Here is a 21,672-nt window from a genome sequence, read left to right on the forward strand (position 1 = left end):
ACTGCATGCAAGAAGGAGACTCTAAGAGACTGTAACTGACAGGGTTTGACCCCCTCTGTTGTGGAGAAGACAAGCAAAGGGCCATTGGAGGTACCCATTCTCCACATGTCTACCAACTGTAATGATTCTGTAGCTGTCACAGGATGGACTGGCATTTATAGGAGGGAACTGGTCCAGCCCACCTGTGCCTCATTAACACCCTCCCAGTGGGGCCTGATAGAGGACAGCTGGTCACCATGAAAAGAGGGCAAACAGGCAGAGGAAGCTGTGGCAAAGGCTGCAGAGTGCAGGAGGTTCCTGCAGGAGATCCTTGGCCAAAGGGAGGGGCTGGGGCCTGTGAGTATGTGGAAAAACTGCAGGTAGAAATACCTAGGAGTTTCTGCAGAGAGAAAGTGCAGGGTATGACTCCAGGTACGCAGGCCTGAGAGTGGGTGCTCAGAAGAGAGACGGGAGTGTTTAAAGGAGCCCAGGGTGTGCTGAGGGCAGAGACGCACAGAGCCTGGGAAGCACTGAAAAGCTGTGCTCACCTTGGGAACTTGAAGACGGAGTGAGGAGGGGCTGTGCCCACTGTGAGACTGGGGCAGAGGAGACTGTATTTTGAGTTATTTTATGTTAATAAACCAGACGTTATTGAATCATAGAATCATAGAATATCAGGGTTGGAAGGGACCCCAGAAGGTCATCTAGTCCAACCCCCTGCTCAAAGCAGGACCAATTCCCAGTTAAATCATCCCAGCCAGGGCTTTGTCAAGCCTGACCTTAAAAACCTCTAAGGAAGGAGATTCTACCACCTCCCTAGGTATTGGGGGCATTGCTATTAGATGCAAGCCTTTGTGGAGTTACTGACGGGCCTGAGTGAAGAGAAAGATGAGGCAGGGGGCCACAGAGCCACACCAGGCCACAAGGGGGCACTTCAGAGGCAGCTGACCCTCTTACAGTAGCATAGAAACAGTTTAATGTTAAAGGTCTGAAAAATAAAATCTCCTCAAAGTTTACCTCTTTGGATAAGAATAAAGATTTGCTGCTTCTCTTGGACAGCAGAGGCTGCATGGTCCCTTTATGCAGTTAGTGCAAGTAGTTGTACCATAAGCATCCTCAGTGTTTGAATTTACAAAGCATTGATGGGGGCTGCAGGGTAAATGTTAATATAACTAGAGTCTGAAACAAATCTGATACAAGGTTAATTGCACACAAGGAAAAACCAGGCAATGTAATAGCTACAACACCGCGGATAGCTTTCAGCAATCACTGACAATAATCAGTGTCATCAATACACTAAGGTTAAATTCAGGGGCCTTGAAGGAGCTGTTGTGTGGAAAGGGGACACAGGCTCAAGCTCATTTCTGCGTATGTGGTATATTTCCTTTGTATTGCCTTTAAATCTGCTGCCTTTAACATTTCTTCACTACATTGAATTGGGAGCATGGTGGGATGGTAAACTGGCCCTTTCTTTATGTTACAAACCTCTAGTGAGCAAAGGAGGCATAATAAATAGTTACCAGGGGCGAGGGGGGGGGGTCAATCTTCGTTGGGAGGTGGCTTGGAATGGAAAGCGTAAGGTGTTGAGAGGAAGTATCTAAAGGGACGGTTAATACTTTTTGTCTGTTTGTTACCTATACATGTGATTTCCCCTCCCCTTCTCCCCCCCCCAGTGGTTTGGTGTTACTGGTTTTGGGGTGATGCTGTAGTGTAAACGAGGTGGCAGATGGAGTGTCGGTCTGCCCAGGACACAATGTAGATCACAGAACCAAGAAAGAAAAGGGAATTGTTAAACAAATAGAAGGTTTATTTCTGCCCCATAAATAATATGGTCTGAAACCTCAGTTTCATAATTCATAATTGCCCACGTGAATAATACACAGTTACAGTACAGTACAACCCAGAATCCCCAGCCCAGACTGGGGCATCCGAGTGCTGGGTGTTGTACAAACGTAAGACATTTCTTGCCCCAAAGAGCTTAGAACAAGACTGTCTGCACTACAGTGGCTACGGTGCTGCAGCTGACCTGCTGTAGTGTAGACGTTTCCTGCAGCGGTGGAAGGAGGTTTTCTGTTGATTAGTTAATCCACCTCTTCTTTGGACCTACCTGCATATACAGTGGGTAAACTTAACTACGTCACGCAGCACGGGAAGTTTTTCACAGCCGTGAGTGATGTCGCTAGGTTGACCCCAGCTTTAAGCCTAACAAAGCAGAGGCCAATAGGTCTTGATGGGTCAGAGATTAAACTCTGATCTAAAATGTGTATTTCTAAACTTTCTAATAAGTTGAGGGTTTAGAAGCACAAGAGAGGATGGGAGAAGTTACATCCCACTCATGTTCCATCTGGTGATTTAAAAATAGGTACAATAGCCCCAAAATAATTATGCACCGGTCAGATCACAGCTTAAGGCAACAATATCCAAAAGAAGAAATAACACTTGTGCGGCACATTGACATGAAACTATTTCTAAAGGTGTTTTCAAAATTCAGTGCAACAATTTAATGTCCTGATGCTGAGATATCTGAGGACTTCGTTGCAGGATTGGGGCCTACCTTTGCAACTTCACAGAAAGAGCTTCATCTATGAGTTCTTACATCAACAGCAAAACAAAGTGAATTGGCCTTGAAAGTCTCTGTGGCTTGGTTTGGCTTTCTATAGCCTATTGTATCTGTAGATATGAAAGTGGCAGCATGGGCAATAATGGTCTACGTCCTTGAACCTTTTTATGAAGAAAGGGATGAAGCAGCATCCTATATTGCACCTAGAGCAGAATGGAATATAAGAAATGTACATAAAGGTGTTAACCAACATGTTAGGGCTTATTTCTCATCTTGCTGATGACTTCAGGTCACTATCTACTTTCAGCATGAGTGTTTCAGTTTTGATAACTTCATCGTGCACTTCTATTCTGGCTCTTCAATCAGTACAAAAAGCATTTTTGTTCCAGAGGTATGGATGTAAAACACTTTGCAGAGAATATTCTCTCTGCAGTTTGAGGAACGCACCCGGGAGAATGTGGTTTAGAAGCATTCCACCAGGAAATAGTCTAGTTGGCATGATGCAGGTTGGCCTGGCCTGTGATAATGGGTACAGCTCAACATGAAAGAGGCTTAAAGTGGGTGCAGTGTTTACTGTTGCGGTAGAAGTTACATGGCCCTTGCTTAAATGCCTACAGGAGTTATCATGTGACCTCAAGCAAGCTTGGAGAGATTACCCACTATTCTGGGAGCTGCATGAGAACATGCTGAGATATTATGTGGTTCAGAAATGTTGGCAGGAAGGTGGACAGGGCTGTATGAATTCTGTTTGTTTGACTGACTAATGAGGAGGTAATGACATAATTTAAATTCAGCTATGACTTGCATCCCACACAACCACACTGAGTACATCCTTAAGATCATACAGTGTATATGGGACTACACTGACACTGTTTGGTCACCAGGGAGTCTGTACCAATCTAGGAAGAGAGGGACTTAGCTATGCAACCATTAGCGGCTTAGCTCCTGCTATAACTATATATTGGGGGTGGAAATAACCTATTAAACAATTGTGCTATAAAGAATCTCCAAAATAAACTCAATGCTCACCCAATACAACACATGGCAGCGCTTAGGAGGAAAGCCAGTCTACCCATTCTGTAGACAACCTTTGTGGTAATGGGTTGGCGACAGCATGGACATATTGTTCCTGCTGGCTTGCTTGTAAAGATTCCTGCTACAATGATTGGAGGCTGAGACGCTACACAGGCTGTTTCGAGGAAGAAATGAGAAGTAAAATGAGAATCAGAACCACACCATTATGCTTCACTGATGTTTTCCCTTGCCACTTCCCCCCCCCCCGTTAATTTCTATAGTTGCATATGAATAAGACCAACCTCATCTGCCTGTTTTATTCAAAATCTGTTAAACTCAAACGTTTAACCTTGGTTGACTCCAAACCAACAGAAGTTTGCTTGGCATCTTCTTGCTCAGAGTGACACATGGAGAGGGGTGAATCCATGTGAATGGAAACAAAAAGAAAAGGAGTACATGTACCTGTAGCTCCCGAAAGCTCATGCTCAAATAAATGGGTTAGTCGCTAAGGTGCCCCAAGCACTCCTTTGCTTTTTGCGGATACAGACTAACACGGCTGCTACTCTGAAACCTGTCATAATGGAAACAAAATAATCGTTGCACTTTGCAGTGAAACCACCAAGTTCTGAATAGCTATGCCGCTGCCCCCTATGCTTTCTTGTGTATTGAAGCAGCATTGCAAACTTAGGCTTGGCTTGATAAGTGTCTTTCTAGTTGGGCTGGCAGAATAGTGGAAAAAATGTTTGCAAATATGAATTCAAATTTCCAGATGAATTCCTTTGGCCTGTGTCTGTCCCTGTTTGTGTTTTTCTGTAAATATTCGAGTGAAGAAATTTGCTGGCAACTTTGTCTGCAAAGGGGATTGTCTGAAATTGCTGCAGAATATTAATGAAAAGCACGCTGGATTGGTAATCAGAAGTATTTGCACTAGAAATCTACATCTAGAAGTTACACTCAGCTGGTATGGGAGTGGGTCACATGGTATGTTTCTAACATGTGTGGTTTAGACTTTACAACTATTGGCTGCTTTAAGCCATACTCTTTGAAATCAGATGGGTGATCAATCTAGTCCAGTAAGCGATCTCGTACTGGGCAGTGCTAAGTGTCAAACTGGGAAGGGTGCAAGGTGACCTACTGCGGATGTTCATGGAATAAATTCCCCAAAGAAAGTGTTTCTTCCTTCCACGTAACAATGGGTGATTGGCTTGTGCTTTGAAGCATGAGGGTTTACATCCTGGATTTTAAAATAAAATCTTTCCTAATATTACTGTTCATGTTCTCTTTAATTAAGGCAATGTCCTAGAATGACCTACAAGGACACTGAATATTACTACAGTCTTATTAGAGTTGTTAATTGATTCACCTGATTTCCCTAATGAGAGGCCAATGGCAACCCCATTTGAGAAGGTTTGGAAGTCAGTGCACTGGCGGCATCTCAGATTCCTTTCTAGTAGGGGCGTGACCATAACTGTCTGCCTGAGGAGAGTGGGGTTTGCTCAGGAGAGTGGCTCGTGTGGAAAAGGAGTGACAGGGACAGAGTCATGTAGGGTTTCCCCGTAAATTTTAGGAGACGAGTTCGTATCCTCCTAGACCCATCTGGATCAAATTCCCCCTCCCCCATTGTAAAATCTACAGTACTTGTTCTGAAGGTTTGAGTGTGTATGTCGGAGCTCTGGGCACCTTCAGGAACAAGCATTCCCGGTACTTACCAGCAGGGTTTGCTGATTCGTGGCATGAACACGGCAGGGCAGAAGGGCAACAACCATCCTCTGTAATAAGAAAAATTGAATAAAACCATATAAATGGGTGTTTAAGAGGAATCTTGAACAGTAGCTGCTTGGAGAGGTGTGGCCCTTCTGTGGCTCACAAGAGTCCTATCATGGCTAGAATGTAATGCAAGATATGGAACCAGTTACACCCTGAGTGAAGCCACCCGGGGCTGGTTTGATGAATAGATTGTAAGGCCAGAAGGGACCATTGTATCTAGTCTGACCTCTGGCAGCAAAGCATAAGCCAGAGAACCTCCCCCAGCGATTTCACTATCGCTTCTGTTTGAGCTATAGCGTAGCTTTTAGAAAGGCATCCAGTCGTGATTTAAAGACTTCAAGTGATGAAAAACCCACCATACCCCGAGCTAAGTTGTTCCAGGGGTTAATCACCTGTCCTGCTTCAAAAGTGTGTGTCTCATTCCTAGTCAGAATTGGGCTTGCTTCAGCTTTCAACCATTGGACCTTGTTGTGCCTTTTTCTGCTGCATTAAAGAGCTGCCTACGATTAGAAATCTCTCCCGCAGGTAAGTACTTGTAGGTCATGATCAGATCATGGCCTGTTTGAGGAGAACTCGGCCTCAGCAGACCTAGCATTCAAAACCATACAAGAGCACAAAGCAATTGGACTCTCCGTCTGTAGGTTTGCTGGCCCAGTTTAACTGATGATTTTTTGGACCAAATACTGGCCAGCCTTCCTACGACTACTACTACTGTCCCGGTGTTACTTCTTGTTTCCAACACTTCCCACAGGTAAGGTATGTAGGTCCACAGGCATAGTCTGTCTATACCTTGTGGCTCTCTGATCCCTAGCCGGCCCATTGACTGCACTGGTCCTGCTCAAGGAGCAAGGTCCTATTCTGGCCAACAAGCATTAGCCTTCCAGGAACTAGCCTGCCACAATACCAAACAGCAGTACTGGGGAGAGGGAGGGAAGGAGGGGTAGAAAGAGCACAGTGTTTGCAAACACCATCTAGCACAAGGACACATGGCCACGCCTGGGCTGCGGCTGAGAAGCAAATAGCACAGTTCAGGATGGGGAATGCAAAGGTGTTCAAAGCTTACCTTCACATTTCCCTGGTCCTGGGCCAGCTATGTGCTGGGCTGCTCCCCAGTGGTCGGGACAGGAGCCACCATGTTTCTTCTATGCCACTGGAAGATTCCTCCACACTGAGATTATCCTACTGAAGCCAGATATGCCAGCTCTAGGGCCACTCTCTGTTTATGGGGCGGCATAAAGCAGCTGCAGCATAGAATTTGGGGCAAAGCCCGACTAGTCTAAGGTAGTGATTCAATTTTCCTGTAAGTGTCCTGCACCCGCCCTGTGGCCACCTGGTGCTGAATCAGCCACTCGACAGCCCACGCTTTGATGATAGGAATGATGCTAGGAAATGTCTCTGAACCTACTGCCAGAATCCTCCATATCCTCATGTGGGAGGGGATTTCAAGTCCCTGACTGGTGGAATGGCATTGAGCTGTGGGAAGAACTTACAGGGGCTATCAGTTCTGTAGTGAGCTGTGCCTATGCCGATCGCGCCATAACAGCGACTAGACCAGGAGAATAAGGATATGACCTAAAGGGTTTTTGGCTTCGTTGGTAAGCACAATGTGCTGGAGGAAAGCATGAAGCACACTCCAGCTATGGAGGGGACAGAAAAGTAGAAGGGAGCTTCAGTAAACTGTCTTCTGAATAAAACCAAACCTGATCTATCCATCTCCCTCACCACTCCCTCTACGTATACCGACAGCTGAGCAGGAGACTTAGGGCTTGCCTGCACAGGACCTTACTGTGCAGGAAGACAAGGTGTGAATTTACAGTGCACTAGCTTGCTGCACAGTAATGTCTGTTATTAACGTCCCTGTCTGGCCAATTGTTTTGTGGCCTTCCAGCCTTCTCTGCTCCTGCCCCAACTCAGGACCCTATGTATTATGCTCCAATGTGCAGAGGCCTATGGGATACACAACATCCCATACGTCTATGTTCTTATGATAGGTGCCCAGTTTGTTGGGAAGATGCCACACCAGGACACAGTACTGAAGCCCCTGGGGGGGTCTCCAGTTAATCCTCATTCCCTTTGCTACTGACCTCTCCTGACAACCATTGCATTGAAAAGCCAGCACTTCAAGGGTGAATGCCTTCTCTCTGAGTCAGCACTGAGGGTTGTTTATTTTCAGGTATAAAATCCAGCAGCAAAACTGCTAATCTAAGACAGGGAACTCTGGGCAGCAGGAGATGTCGAGAAAAGCTCAGTCGAGTGGCACATCATGTTACAATCCAGAGAAGACACTGGATTTGATATGAGCATGGGCACCTCCTAACACCCAGGACATCCCAGAATTAGGCCTTTTGTGAGCTAGGTTCATTCTACATTGGGAGCCGTCCATTAGCACTTACAGCATTAGCCATCAAGAACACTTTCTGAAACTTGCACAACCAAGCCCACCTACCTTTTGGTGCACAGGGCACTGGGTTCATTTCAAGCACGGTCATAGGAATCATTATCTCTCTCTTCTCGCAAGGCATCTCTCCAGTTTGCCTAGAAATGGTAGCACAAAGGAAAATTCAACCACAAGTAACAGTCAGCCCACAGTGCTCAGTTAAGGACTTTCCATGGTAAGCCTGCTCCCAGAATTCACAGTCCTGGCCCTTTGAATTAAGATAAAAACTAGTGTCCTTAAGATGATAGCTTCTTTATATGAGAAACTCTACTAAACTCCCATTATATTTGATGATGATGGAGACAATACACTCTTAATTTTAAAGGAATTTTGGAGCCTATGTAGTGACAAAACAGGCAAGGTTGTATGTTCAGAGCACAGGACTGGGTGCTAGGAATGCCTGAGTCCTAATTCCCATACTGACACTAATAACCCTGTAGCATGGGCCCAGCCACTTAATCTCTCTGCCTCTGTTTCCCCATCTGTAAAATAAGAACAATACCTCAGAGGGATGTTGTCAGAACTAATCAGTGAATGTTTGTAAAGCGTTCTAGGAGGGGCAAATCTCATCATTATTATAATTTTTAATAAAGAACTGTTTGTTTTCATTAACTCTGTAATGAACCTGAGCCTGATTCATCAAACGAGTCATGACCAAGTATGTACATTCCAACTTCTAAATTCTAAGAAAGAAATACACTGTGTTCCTGTTCAATATTGGGTTTCTTTAGAATCCAAATGGATTACAGCAAGTGTTAGTTATAGAGTCCTTATAGGAAACTTCATGGAGCAAAGCTGTGTCATTAGAGCTGCTCATTTGATAAGCGAGAAAATTCTCTCTGAAATCACTTCTAATGTCATTTTGATGACGGGATGAAAGTGAGAGAGGAATAACTGATATTTTTTGTGATAACTAAAATAAAACCTCCCCATAGTGTGTTACTTTCAAAAATCCACTGAGCTGTTGCTTGTCAAAACCTAGAAGAAAATCTAATGTGTCATCGGAACAAAAAGTTTCCCTTCTCAGCAAATGTTGTGTTGAACTATCAGCCCTTTCAAGAGGGTAAATTTAAGGTGCACATTTTTAACTGTGAGTGTAATTATTCACTGGAACAAATTACCAAGGGATGTGGTTAATTCTCCATCACTTGGATTCTTTAATTCATGGTTGGATGTCTGTCTTGTTTTGTTTTAAGGATGCTGTAGTCAAACCACACATTGTTGGGTTGACGGCAGCAATCACTGGGTGAAATCCCTGGCCAGTTCTGTGCAGGAGGTCGGACTCAGAGGTGATCATAATAGACTCTTCTGGCTTTAGAACAGTCCCCTATCTCTGTGCATGTTTTCAGTTCTTTTTTGCAGTGAGCAGTTACACCCAACATGCTGCATTATTACATTAATCAATGTAATGTTTTCCATTGGACCAAGTGATGAGCACTTCTTGCAGGCTTTTGAAATTTGCTGTTGGAAAAAAGTAGTTTTCTTCAGCACACACACAAATCTATTTATGTATCTGGCCCCTATTGTCACAGTCTGAGCAGCTCTCAAATAATTATTTTACTTTAACATCCCTGTCAGGTAGGGAAATACTACTATCCCCGTACACAAATCGGAAGCTGATGATACTGTGATTAAGTGACTTGCCAAGGGTCACACAGGGAGTCTGTGGCAGAGATGAACTGACCGTAGTTCTCCAGGGCCCCAGCTCAATGCTTTAATAACTAGACTAGACTATCCTTTCTTGCCAAAACAACAAAGCTAGGTCAGCAATAGCAAGAACCCTCCTGGGTGTGCAATGGATCTAGTAATGGGTTGCCCCAATGACTTGGCCTATCCAAGACACCTTTGATGTGTATGGAGCTCAGGAGCCTAAGTGTATTCCATCTGCAATAAAACAGAGACTTTAACTACAGCAAGTGTGGCACTATCTAGTCTGGGAGTCTTGCCATTGATTTAAATGGAAGCAGGAGCTGCCCCCAAGAGCTTACGCTGAAGGAAAGTGCCACAATCAGGGATGGGGTGTTAGCAGGGGACAAAAGTCAGCCTGGAATTTACCTGCACTTAAGAAATTAGATGTTAGTATCTCTGCCTGTAGCATGTGTGGACATCATTAGCCAACATGCTTCACCCATGATTATTGAGGTGCATTCCAGACTGGATGCTTATGGCTAGAGACTACCTATTGCTACTTTGTGTTCAAGAAAGGTTTTCCTAAGAGTTACAGTCACCTCTTTTCCTGTATGGCTGCAATGAATACCCATTGGTGCATAATCTCAAGGTGTGACACTCCTGTTGTGCTCAGCCCAATTTTATGGGCGATGATCACACAGAAGGCATAGTAATAACTAATCACAATGCTTAGTATATAGTGAGAGCACTGTGTGTTCAGGTTTCTATGCAAACAAATACTGACTAATCCTCACCCCACCCTGTCAGGTAGGCAGGTATAATTGTCCCAATTATGTGCATGTGGAAACTGAGGCAGAGAGCAGGTAAGTGACTTATCCTGTGAGTCAGTGGAAGAGCCGAGCCAAGCCAAGAACTCAGGTTCCTTTGGATTCCAATCCGCTACTCAATCCACTAGAGCCATCAGGTACAAAAGCTGAAGGCTAGACAATTTCAGCTGCCCAAGTGCAATAGTGGCCCTGAATTGATGCCGCTTGCAGTGTGTCATTGCTGTTATGCTGTTGGATAGCGGTTAACAATAGTTGGTGCAACTGTCTGGCCATGTTGTGAGGAGCCATCTAAGAAGAAATGAGCCAGGAGAACTGGAAGGACAGCTGGGCCCTGGCTTATAAGCAGTGATAGGTGGAAAATGGCTTTCCCATTCCATAAACGCTTTTTTTAGATTTTGGAATTTTTTCCCATCCTGAATGGGCTGAAAAATCAAAATTTTGAAAATATTCCTCATCTGACACAATTTTTTGTTCAGGTCAGCTAAAATGTTTTATGTTGATTTTGATCATTATTTAATAGTTGTGCTATAATTCAGTGGCTCTCAACCTTTCCAGACTACTTTATCCCTTTCAGAAGTCTGATTTGTCTTGTGTACCCCAAGTTTCACCTCACTTAAAAATTACTTGCTTACAAAATCAGACATAAAAATACAAAAGTGTCATGCTCACTGTTACTGAAAAATTGCTCACTTTCTCATTTTTACCATATAATTATAAAATAAATCAACTGGAATATAAATATTGTACTTATTTTTCACTGTGTAGTTTATAGAGGTGTATAAACAAGTCATTGTCTCTCTCTGAAATGTTAGTTTGCACTAACTTCACTAATGCTTTGTATGCAGCCTGCTGTAAAACTAGATGTGCCCCTGGAAGACCTGCATACCCTTAGTTGAGACCACTGCTATAATTAGCTAAAATTGGGGGGTGGGAAACAGTTACAGGAAACCAACTTTTTTTTTCTTGAAAAATGTCCCAACAAGACATTTTGATCGCTTCAAACCCTTTTTCAAAATTTTTCCAGTTGAGGAATTTGTCAGAGCTGACTCTTCCTCACAAAAAATTTTGGTTTTGAGAGATCTTGATTTTTCAACAAAAAAGCACTTTGTTGAAAAATTCCTGACCAGCTCTATTTATAAGGGACGTGATTGGGCCCAACTGGGGTGGGATAATGGTGTGGGGGGGGAGGGAGAGATTCCCTGGTCAGTTTTGTGGCATTGTTTTGGGAGTTAAAAAGTGTTAGCAGGAGTCTTGTGCAGACAGGCAGCCTCCAGGCTCTGTCTAGTTAAACAGCCCCACTTATTTCTGTACCTATGTAATATGGTGCCATACCCATAGGGCTCACCAGCTGCAATGCCTTCGCACGGCTAGGCTCAGTCCTACGTGCTCTGTCAGAATCCAAACCCCAGACAAGGCTAAGCATCGCTTATAGGAGGTCAAAATGTGGCCTTTTCACCAGCTTCACCTGCCCCAAGGGAACGGCCCAACTCCCTGCTAATCAGTGGGGAGGAAGGTGTGGGGTCAGCACTGGATTAGGATGAGCAGCAGACTGAGCTGGTGCCCTCCTCAGGAGAAAGTAAAAGTGGAAGTGCCATATAGCAGCCCCTAACGAGAGCAGGAGTGGAGAGGAATCCTGTGGGCTCCCTCCCAAAAAACCACTGTGGTCTGTGGGGGCTCTGGGGCTAGGGTGTTGATGAGGCTTGGGAGAGAGAATGGAAATCTCATGGGTGTAGCTGCTCTAACAAAATCTCTGCCAATTTGGGTCCAATTCTGACAACCCCCTGCTGAGAACCCATTTGGAGTCCACAGAACTGTGTGCAGGGGCAGGGAGCCCCCCATATGGGACAAGTGTCAGGATTCGGACCTCGGTTTGTTGGCAGTGCCCAGATGTGGCTCCTCTGGGGTTCTGCCAGGACCGGCTCTAGGCACCAGGAAACCAAGGGCGTGCGTGGGGCGGCACATTTCCAGGGGCGGCATTCTGGCCATCCTTTTTTTCCCCCCGGCCCCACTCAGTCAACCAATGAGCCCCTGTGTGGGGCGGGGTAGTCGGCTCAGCGTGGGGGTCCTGGCCCGGGGGTGGTCCCTGCCCTGGCCCCCAGCTGCCAGGGGAGCGGGGTGATGTGACTCCTCCCCTTCCCCCCCGCCCACCCCTGCTGCACGTTTCGCAAGCAGCGGAGGAGCCGGAACCGAGCCGAGCAGAGCCCAGGATCAGGGCCGGATCTGCGGCCAGTAAGGAACCAGCTGCCCCAGGCAGTTCGGCACTGAGCGGGTGCCCCTGGTCCGCTCCCTCCCCACCCCAGCCGGTCTGTTGGTTACTGTCCCCTCTGCAGGGTTGGGGCTGGGTCTGAGATTGGGCTGGGGGCCCACGGGCGGGATGTAGAGCCCCGAGCACCTCACTCCAAACACTGCTATAGCATTACGCAGTCTTGTAACATTACCAGTATCAGCGGCTTCTGGTGAGTGCAGTTTCTCAAAACTAAAATTACTAAAAAATCATTTGAGGTCCACCATGTCTCAAAATCGTTTGTTAGGACTCGCATTCATTGCAATTGAAAGGACCATTGCAAAAAATTTAGATTTCACTGAATTATTAAAAGACTACGCAAGTACAAAACCCAGAAAAATTCAGTTCATATAAATTCTTTTAATTCATCAGAAACTGGGCGCACCGGAAGACACTAACATTTTTCATGACAGTGTATAGTTGAACCCAAATTGTTTGTCATTGTGATTTTGTTAAAATTAAATGAGTACACTAGTAGGAAATTTGTTTTATTTTACTAACTACAAATTCTCTGTTTTTATTTTTTTTATTTTAAACAGTCAAAAAAACAAAACAAAACAAAAAACATTGCAAAGTGCAAACGTGTAAAAGCCAAAAAAAAAGTGGGTGGGGGGACACAAATTTTTTTTTGCTTGGGGCGGCAAAAAACCTAGAACTGGCCTTGGGTTCTGCAAGCTATTCCCTTCACAGAATCTGTCCTCCCGGAGCCCCCAGAGCAAACGCTCATCTCTTCTACCTGGGAGCAGATTTTCTTGGCAGCACAATTCTTAAGGGACTTGGAAGTTTTCCCAGTTTGCTATTTTCACTTGGAAAAATGATCTTCAAACTTCCTTCTACAAGATCTAAAAACAAAATGACCCTGAGGCACAAGTCCTGAGAGGCTGATTCAGAAATCTTCGCACAGGGGAGGTGTGAATTACAAGCCCCCAAGCGCCTGGAAGGGAGAGCAGATTGTGGGGAATGGTTCATTCTTTCTCCATTGTGCCAGGGAGCAGCTTTTATCTTCTGGGGAACTGTTTCCAGGCCATCTGGTGCAAGGAGCTGCTGCGTCAGCAAACTCCCGGCCATACCCTCACTGCCTGCTTTTTGCCCTGGTCTGCCTGAGTGTTAAATAGCTGTTGTCCAGGCGCACAAACAGGAGCTGCTATTGAGCTGTAGCTCACGAAAGCTTATGCTCAAATAAATTTGTTAGTCTCTCAGGTGTCACAAGTCCTCCTTTTCTTTTTATGTAGGAGCTGTGTCAGTTTCCCCACACACAGGCATGTAAGTACCATGATCCCTGTTTTCAGTCTTTAGCGACTCCAAGTACTGGTGAATTGTTCTGATGGCTCATTACCCTCATTGTTAGAAATTTGGTCTTATATCCACTCTGAATTTGTCTAACTTCAGCTTCCAGCCATGGGATCTCATTATGTTTTAACTGCTAGATTAAAGAGCCATCTGCTCTCGGTAATGTGTTCCCCATGTCAACTGGTACTTGGAAAGAGGAGGGGTAGATGCAGTAAATTCCAACTGTATTTACTGATGTCCGGATAATGTTTCTTCTGCCTCAGTTTTATTTTGGTTTTGTTGCTGCTTTTCCGAAGAAGTAGATTAACATACCTGGAGCTGCTGATGCATATTTCTGGTAACGTTGCTTTGGGACTGAGCGAGTTAAAATGTGCAGGCTACCTTCTTATCTTTAACTGTTTGGGCTTCTTCTTGGTGTAAGATGACAGGCTTTGGGGAGGATTTCCAGTGGAGCTCAGTGGGACTGCTCGCAGGAATCATGGTAATCATGTGTGTTTGTGGGAATTGCTTCCTGTTAGCAAAAATCCAGCTCTGTGCATGTATGTGGAGGAAGAAGTATAGACTACAGCAGGGGCTTGAGAGAGAGCATAGGCGCTGACTTGGTGGGTGCTTTGGGGTTCAAGCACCCATGGAAAATAGCAGGGGGTGCTCAGCACCCAGCTGTTGGGTGGGACCCTAGGGCTGGCTGCCGATCAGCTGTTTGGCAGCTAGTGGGAGGTGCTGGGGAAGGGCAGAAAGGAGTCAGTGGCGGGCTGGGGGACCCTTGGGGGAGGGGGCTGAGAGAAGCGTGGAAACAGTGGGTGGGATTTGGGGGAGGGGGCAGAGCAGGGACAGAAAGAGGCAGAGCAAGGGTGGGGCTTTGGAGGAAGGGGCGGGGCCTTGGGGCAGAGCCAAGGTGGAGCACCTACTGGGAAAAATAAAAATCAACACCTGTAAAAGAGAATGTGTGTGTGTGAGAGTGTGTGTGTGAACGAACTTACTGACAAGGGGTAGTTCTCTTTCATCCCTATCCCAGCTTGTCTGTAGTCCTGGGGCTGTGTTATGTCACCTGGTAAAGGGGGGGAGAATCAGGCTATAGCAGAGTGGGCCAGACAGAGTGACAGAGGGAGCCTTGGGGAGCCCTGAATTAAGCTTTCATGCCCTGATCCAACTCTTACTGAGCCCCGTGAGCTTTCCCATTGATTTCCGTGAGAGCTGGATCAGGCTGTAAACGAGCTAATAGGTGACCGTGGAGAAAACCTGGTGCAGCTGTTTGAGGGAGAGTGAGTGCAGCAACCCTGGTATCTTGGAAGGCTGAGCTTGCAGAGCGTGTTTGAGTGTAGCAGCTCCCACACCGAAATCACAGCCTGGACTCTGTGTCACTCACACACACATGCAGAAATCCAAAGAAGCCTTCTTGCAGCTCTGTCCCGAGAACACCACCCTCCTGGGGGGGCGGGGGGGGGCGGTGAACACTACCAACTCCTGGTAGTTGGTCCTTGCTCTCCTGCCACTGCGAACTCACTGCCCCTCCTCTAGCTTTTATCGCTCCCGGTTGCATACATCAGATACCTTTCAGAGTAGCAGCCGTGTTAGTCTGTATTCGCAAAAAGAAAAGGAGGACTTATGGCACCTTAGAGACTAACCAATTTATTTGAGCATAAGCTTTCATGAGCTACAGCTCACTGATCAGATACCTTGTAATTCTGCAGGCTTTAAAGAATGCCCCACCATACTGCCACCATGCGGGAACCTTTGTGGCCCAAGGAACGTTGGGTGCATCTGTTGGTTTGTACCAAAGCAGCACAGACCTCCTAGTTGTTGAGTGAGAGGTGGAACATGTTTACTAGCCCCAGGTCAGTAACTCTGTTGATAACTGGCTGTTTGTGTGTGTTTTATGGTAGCATCTGCCATGTGCTGGCTGCTTTCCAGACATTGAGGAAGGGATGGTCCCTGCACTGAGGGCAGACAAAGAGGAAAGTGAGCAACAAATAGGGAATTAAAAAAACCAAAACAAGTCAACCAGGGTCACGGCAGGCAGCAGGGCAGCAGTGGGACTTTAAAAGTAACTTAAACATGATGTGGGTAGGTTTCAGAGTAACAGCCGTGTTAGTCTGTATTCGCAAAAAGAAAAGGAGTACTTGTGGCACCTTAGAGACTAACCAATTTATTTGAGCATGAGCTTTCGTGAGCTACAGCTCACTTCATCGGATGAAGTGAGCTGTAGCTCACGAAAGCTCATGCTCAAATAAATTGGTTAGTCTCTAAGGTGCCACAAGTACTCCTTTTCTTTTTATGATGTGGGTAGAATCCTAGACCCAGATCCTCTAAGATATTTAGGTGTCTAACTACCTTTTGAGGCTCTGTGGATGAGCTCAGGGCAGTCACGCTTCACATACAGGATCTTACTGGAAAAAGCACAGAAATACTCCATTTCTACCTCCTGAATCCTAACTTCAAAATGAAGGCCAATCCTGAAGCAGCCCTGATATTCAAACCCATCTCAAGTGGCTGGCCAGCAGCTTCCCTGTCTGAACGGTGCAGGGAAATGGGACCAGGCTCATAATTCAATAAAGTTGTCCATGTTAGTATCTAACATTATTTTAGCAACAAACCATTGCAACACTGGCCAATAATAAGGTTACTGGTTCAAGCACTCAGTGCTGACCAGCAGCTGCTTTGCCAACAAAGGAATCCATTATTCTCCCATTGCAATCAATGGAGAAATTTTCCTATTGATCTGGGAACAGGACTGGGCCCAACATGCCATCATCTGGACACAGTCTATCCAAGAGCAGTTGAGCTCCTGCCATGCCACCAGGGGGTTCCACTGGTGCTTTCCCTCACCCTGTATTGGATGATCCACATCAACAATGAGTCCCATTGGCTTCAATGCGAGGTTGGACTGGACCATTAAAAATTTGTGCGACACCCTGACCAGAGTAACAGGAGGGAACATGCACTGAAGATTCAAGTGGTGGTGAATTTTGTCTCACGTGAGCTCAAAATCCTTTTTTGCTTTTGGAGAGATGGTTACCTCCTCCCGGAGGTGATTCATGGGAGGTGCATGCAGGGTCATGTGCCCCTGCAGATTTGCTGCTTTGCTTGTACTAAGCATGCTCACATGGACTGAGCATGCTCAGTAACACTGCTGAAGCCAGCTGCCCTCACTCTGCCCTGCCACTATCAGCAGGCACAGGTCATCTCTACCGCCTCCATAACATTTTAAATATTGGCAAAAACGTACAGTTTTTTTTCAAATGTGCAATTACCAGGATTGTGCGCCCACCTGACTGATTGATTGCCTGGTTATCAGGCTTGTGCACGCAACTGCCGTACTTCTATATGTGAACTAGGGAGCCTGATCCTGCAAACATGCATTCATGGAAGTAACTTTACCCATGCAAGGAGTCCCATTCAAGGACTTATTCTAAGGGTTTGCAGAATTGGGCCCTAGATATGAAGCGGGACAGACCCCCTCCCCAATTGTCATTCTAAAAAGAGAAGACTAGGTTCTCCAGTCAGCACAAGACTGGGGTGGAGGGGGCAGATAGGGTTTCCAGGTGTCCAGTTTTCGACTGGAATGCCTGGTCAAACAGGGACCCTGGTGGCTCCAGTCGGCACAGCTGGCCGGGCCGTTAAATGTCCGGTCAGTGGGGCAGCGGGGCCCTGGGGCTAAGGCAGGCTCCCTGCCTGCCCTAGCTCTGCAAGGCTCAATGAAGTGGCTGTCAGGTCCTGGTGGCCCCTAGGCTCATGGGTGCCCAGGGAGGCTCCGCATGTTGCCCCCACCCCTAGTGCCGGCTCCACAGCTCCCATTGGCTGGGAACCGCGACCAATGGAAGCTGCGGGGGTGGCACTTGAGGCCCCAAGGGCAGCGTGCACAGCCTCCCTGCCTGCCCATGAGCTTAGGTGCTGCAAAGACCTGGCAGCCACTTCCTGGGAGCCATAGTAAGTGCCACTGGGACCCTGCAGCCCTAACCTCCTCCCACACTCCAACCCCCTGCCCCAGCCCAGAGTCCCCTCCTGCACCCCCACAACACCCCAACCTCCTGCCCCCAGCCCTGAGCCCCCTTCTGCACCCCACGGCCCCACCCCAGAGCCCGCACCCCTAGCTGGAGCCCGCACCCCCTCATACCTCAGCCTGGAACCCCCTTCTTCACCCCAAACCCCTCATCCCTGGAGCCCCCACACACACACTCTGGAGCCCTCTCCTGCACCCTGAACCCTTCATTTATGGCCCCAACCCCCAGCCCAGAGCCCATACCCCTCCCCCTGGCACCTGACCCTCTGCTCTAGCCCGGTGAAAGTGAGTGTGGGTGGGGGGATGGAGTGAGTAGGAGCAGGGCCTCAGAGAAGGGGGGGGTCAGGAGGCGGGGCAAGGGTGTACGGTTTTGTGCAATTAGAAAGTTGGCAATACTAGGGCAGAGCGAAGGTGGCTTAAAGCCACATTAATGTTCTCCTGATCCTGAGCCTATACCAGTTTTAATTACAAGCAAGTTGAAGATTTTTTGTCTGGCACTGGCTGCTTACAGTCCCAATGGGGCTTTTACAGCATCTAAGGATTAGCCAGGCATAGGGATGACCTAGCCTGGCCTCTTCCGACGCTGTGAGACCAGGATGAGTTGGAATAAGAACTACTACGACAGCTCTGTGCCATCTGAGGTTTTCCTTGTGCTGGGGGAGCCCTCAAGTGGCCACGTGAGCCAAGTTTCCAGCTGCTTTGAGCCTCTGGAGCAGCACAGGAAAGTGTCCTGGTGAATGTGGTGCAGGCCGTCGCAGTCTTCATTCCACGTGGGCTTTTAAAACCTGCCTTTTAAAAAGGTAAATCCATGACTGGCTGTGCCGTGCTGAGTTCCTGGCTCTGGCTGATGCCGAGACAAGGCCGCTTAGTCTTCAGGTTGTTTCTTCAGACTGAAGAGCTGAGTGAGATTGGTTCTTTCTGCCTCGGCTCAGCCCAGCCGCGTCCCCCTCTTTCACTGACATGAGAGTGCAGCGAGATGTAAATCGTGCCTCTCTGCCAGGCCGTGCCCCAGCAGGGAGGAGCCATGGGGAGAGCAGTGATACCCCCAAGATCCTCCAGGGGAGGAGAAGCAGCTTTAGGCTACAGCAGGAGAATCCTAGCAACCTCCAGTAGGAGCATCCTGAGGGATGAGTTCAATCAGCATTTCCTCCCCAAGTAGCCTGGTCATGCCCTTTGTGTGGCCAGCACCACCCTCAGCCCGAGTTGCACTGACCCGCTCTAGCCCTCCCTGATCGATGGGAAGTGACGGCTCTTATAGTCGCTGCTGTCTCCTCCTGAGCAGCCTTTCTGCTCCCATGGACGTGAGACCACGCGGACAGAGGCTGAATTATCCCTTCTGAGCATTCCATTTGCAAGGCTCCGGTGGAGACTAAAAGCCCTCGGGGTGGTAGTGATGGCAGGACAGCTCTGAGACCCGTGGGGGTAGCAGTGGAAGCGAAGCAGGCATTTCCTTTGCCAGTGCGGGACCTACTGAACTGGGGGGAAAGCACTTCGCTGTTCTGTTCCCAGGCCATCGCCTGGCACCGGGGCTACACAATATAAAACAATTCCTTAAAATGAAGGCCAAACTTCCCATCCCCACACACATACCAGCAGCCAGTGCAGCCCTGAGGTCTCTGTGCTGCTGCCTCAGCTGGGAAACCTCGGCTCCACCGTTTGCTAACGCAGCAAAGGCCCCCCCTTCATTTTCAATCAGGTGGGGGGGGGGTTCATGTTTGCAACATCAGCGAAGGGAAATTAAGGGTTAAAATCCCTTCTCAGTGGTTTAAAAACCACACAGCAACTCTTGGGATAGTCCCCATCGCCATTTCTGAGAAGTGAGGGAGGTGCTGTCATTTCATTACAGTAGCACTAGCCTATCAATTCGTATGACCCAGTTCTCACCTGCTGTCTTCATGAGAGCTTTGTTATAGACTATCCTCAATTACCTTGGCTGCCAGGCTCTATGCCACAGAGCTGGGGACCAGGGAATGGAAACCTGCCTGAGTTTCAACCAACCTTTTGTTACATCTGTACTCAATTCAGTGAAACACTTTTGCTTGAGCAAATCAGCATTTTCTGATTAAATTAAGTTTCATCTGAAAAATCTCTGACTAGCTCAACTTGGGGGTACCACTGTCTGTTCTCTCTGGGCCTCATCCTGCTGGGGTGTAGAGGGCCTGTATAGTGAATAAAGAGGCATAATTTATACCTCTATGCACTACAGCTTCAGTGAATCTGGCCTGAAGACCGAAAGAATCTGGGTTCAGGAGGAGAGGCAGAGAGACCCAAGCAAGTTCCACTTATTCTTCTCTTAAACATTAAGAAACAATCTAAAGAACTGACCATCTGATCTTGGCATTAATTAGACACCAGTGCTAAACACAGCTATTCACCTCTCTCATCCTGAAATTGCCAATCCATGAGCTACTGGGGACCATCCATGTTTGTGCTATGGATGCCTATCCTCTGACATAAGACTACCAGATGAGACCATTTCACATGTAGGTACTGCTTGCCATTCAGACTAGTGACCAAGAGGTCCCCCTTGCCCTAGGATATCTTCCTGCTTCCTGAAAATTAAGGCTCTTCATTTTCTAGGATTCTGTAATAACAGATCTTTTCTTTTATCAAAGAATTTATTATGGATGACAGGAGAGGTCCCAGAAGGGCTAACATAGTGCCCATCTTTAAAAAGAGGGGAAAGGAGGAGTTGGGGAACTACAGACCAGTCAGCCTGACCTGGATACCTGAAGCTACTACAGCAATGTATAAAACATTCCATTTGCAAATACTTGGGGGATGAAGAGGTAATCACTAGCAGCCAGCATGGATTTACTAAGAATAAGACATGCCAAGCCATTTTGATTTCCTTCTTTGACAGGGTAACTTGCTTGGTGGATGGGGGAAATGTGGTGGACATCATAGACCTGGACTTTAGCAAATCTTTTGATATAGTCTTACATGGTATTCTCATAAGTAAGTTGGAGAAATGTGGGCTCGGTAGAACTGCCATTAAGTGGACTGGATACATAATTGGCTAAACAACTGCAAAACAACAAGTTTGAAAGTGACAAAGCTGTACCTAATGTCTCACACAGCATTCATACATATATGTGACTGACTAGCCATTCCCTTGCTAGTGAAACAAAGGTCTACACTGTACTTGCCTGAGCATGATTCACTTTGCATATGCATTGGCTTATGGCCTTTTCCCATCTCTTTGCTGCCCCATTGTCATGAGATCAGAAAGTTTTGACATTTCCCCTTACCTGATCCACTGGAGTTAAAATATCCCTTTATTTTCAGATCTTAGCAGTAGGTAGTTAGTATGATGAGAGAGAGCTCACAGGCTGAGAAGGAGCCATAATAGGGAGAACACCAAATCATAAACAGTCAGCAGTTGTTGCATCCTGCAGGCTTTCTGTCCTGTTTACCCATCCCAGCTGCTTTTCTGGGTTTCCTAAATAGCACACCCATTCCATACAGAACTTCTTACCTTTAGGTAACGCTGGCAGATTGGGACAGCAAACTCCTTCACAGGCAATCACTTCATTCACCTTTTTGAAATGCAGCTGTCTCTGGGAAGGGAAGCAGCACACAACTGACTAGTGACCCAACCACCATGGAGCCTAGGAAGTGAAGAATAACTCATCTATGTGAAGTTGCAGGGAGGGAATGTTGGCAGCGAACATTTAATTGCCCAAATTAGCCCAGGGCTCCAACCTACTACTAACACATATGCTTCTGTAAGTATCCTTTGAAAGAATGTAGTGCTACAAGTTTGCTCTGGGGTTGCTCCCTGGATAATTTTTACAGGTCCATATGTTTGTTTTGTTACATGAAAGCCAGCTGAAGCTAATTAGAAGCTTCTCTTTTAAAAAAATTACACTGTAGCCTTTGACT

At 46.8% G+C, this 21,672-nt stretch overlaps 1 protein-coding gene across 1 annotated transcript; it reads right to left on the reverse strand.

Annotated features, from left to right (window-relative positions):
• Positions 1 to 1,803: 1,803 nt before the first annotated feature.
• Positions 1,804 to 21,369, reverse strand: LOC311527226 (LITAF domain-containing protein-like). The gene is made up of 5 exons (XM_084640956.1): positions 21,266 to 21,369; positions 7,767 to 7,855; positions 5,263 to 5,322; positions 3,569 to 3,728; positions 1,804 to 2,742 (listed from the first exon to the last, which is right to left on the reverse strand). The coding sequence occupies exons 2-5, from the start codon at positions 7,840 to 7,842 to the stop codon at positions 2,634 to 2,636; spliced, it is 405 nt and encodes a 134-aa protein (XP_084497082.1). The 5' UTR covers positions 7,843 to 7,855; positions 21,266 to 21,369; the 3' UTR covers positions 1,804 to 2,633.
• Positions 21,370 to 21,672: the final 303 nt, after the last annotated feature.

The sequence above is a fragment of the Lepidochelys olivacea genome (genome assembly GCF_965140295.1).
Source record: "Lepidochelys olivacea isolate rLepOli2 genome assembly, chromosome: 10".
Classification (NCBI taxonomy): Eukaryota; Metazoa; Chordata; order Testudines; family Cheloniidae; genus Lepidochelys; species Lepidochelys olivacea.

Excerpts from the sequence above, each read along its gene's own strand:
- LOC311527226 (XM_084640956.1), bottom strand. The coding sequence starts at position 7,842 with ATGCCTTGCGAGAAGAGAGAGATAATGATTCCTATGACCGTGCTTGAA. Across the intron at positions 5,323-7,766 it reads AGTGCCCTGTGCACCAAAAG|AGGATGGTTGTTGCCCTTCT; the intron begins GTAGGTGGGCTT and ends TTCTTATTACAG. Across the intron at positions 3,729-5,262 it reads CGAATCAGCAAACCCTGCTG|CCTGTGTAGCGTCTCAGCCT; the intron begins GTAAGTACCGGG and ends TCCTCGAAACAG.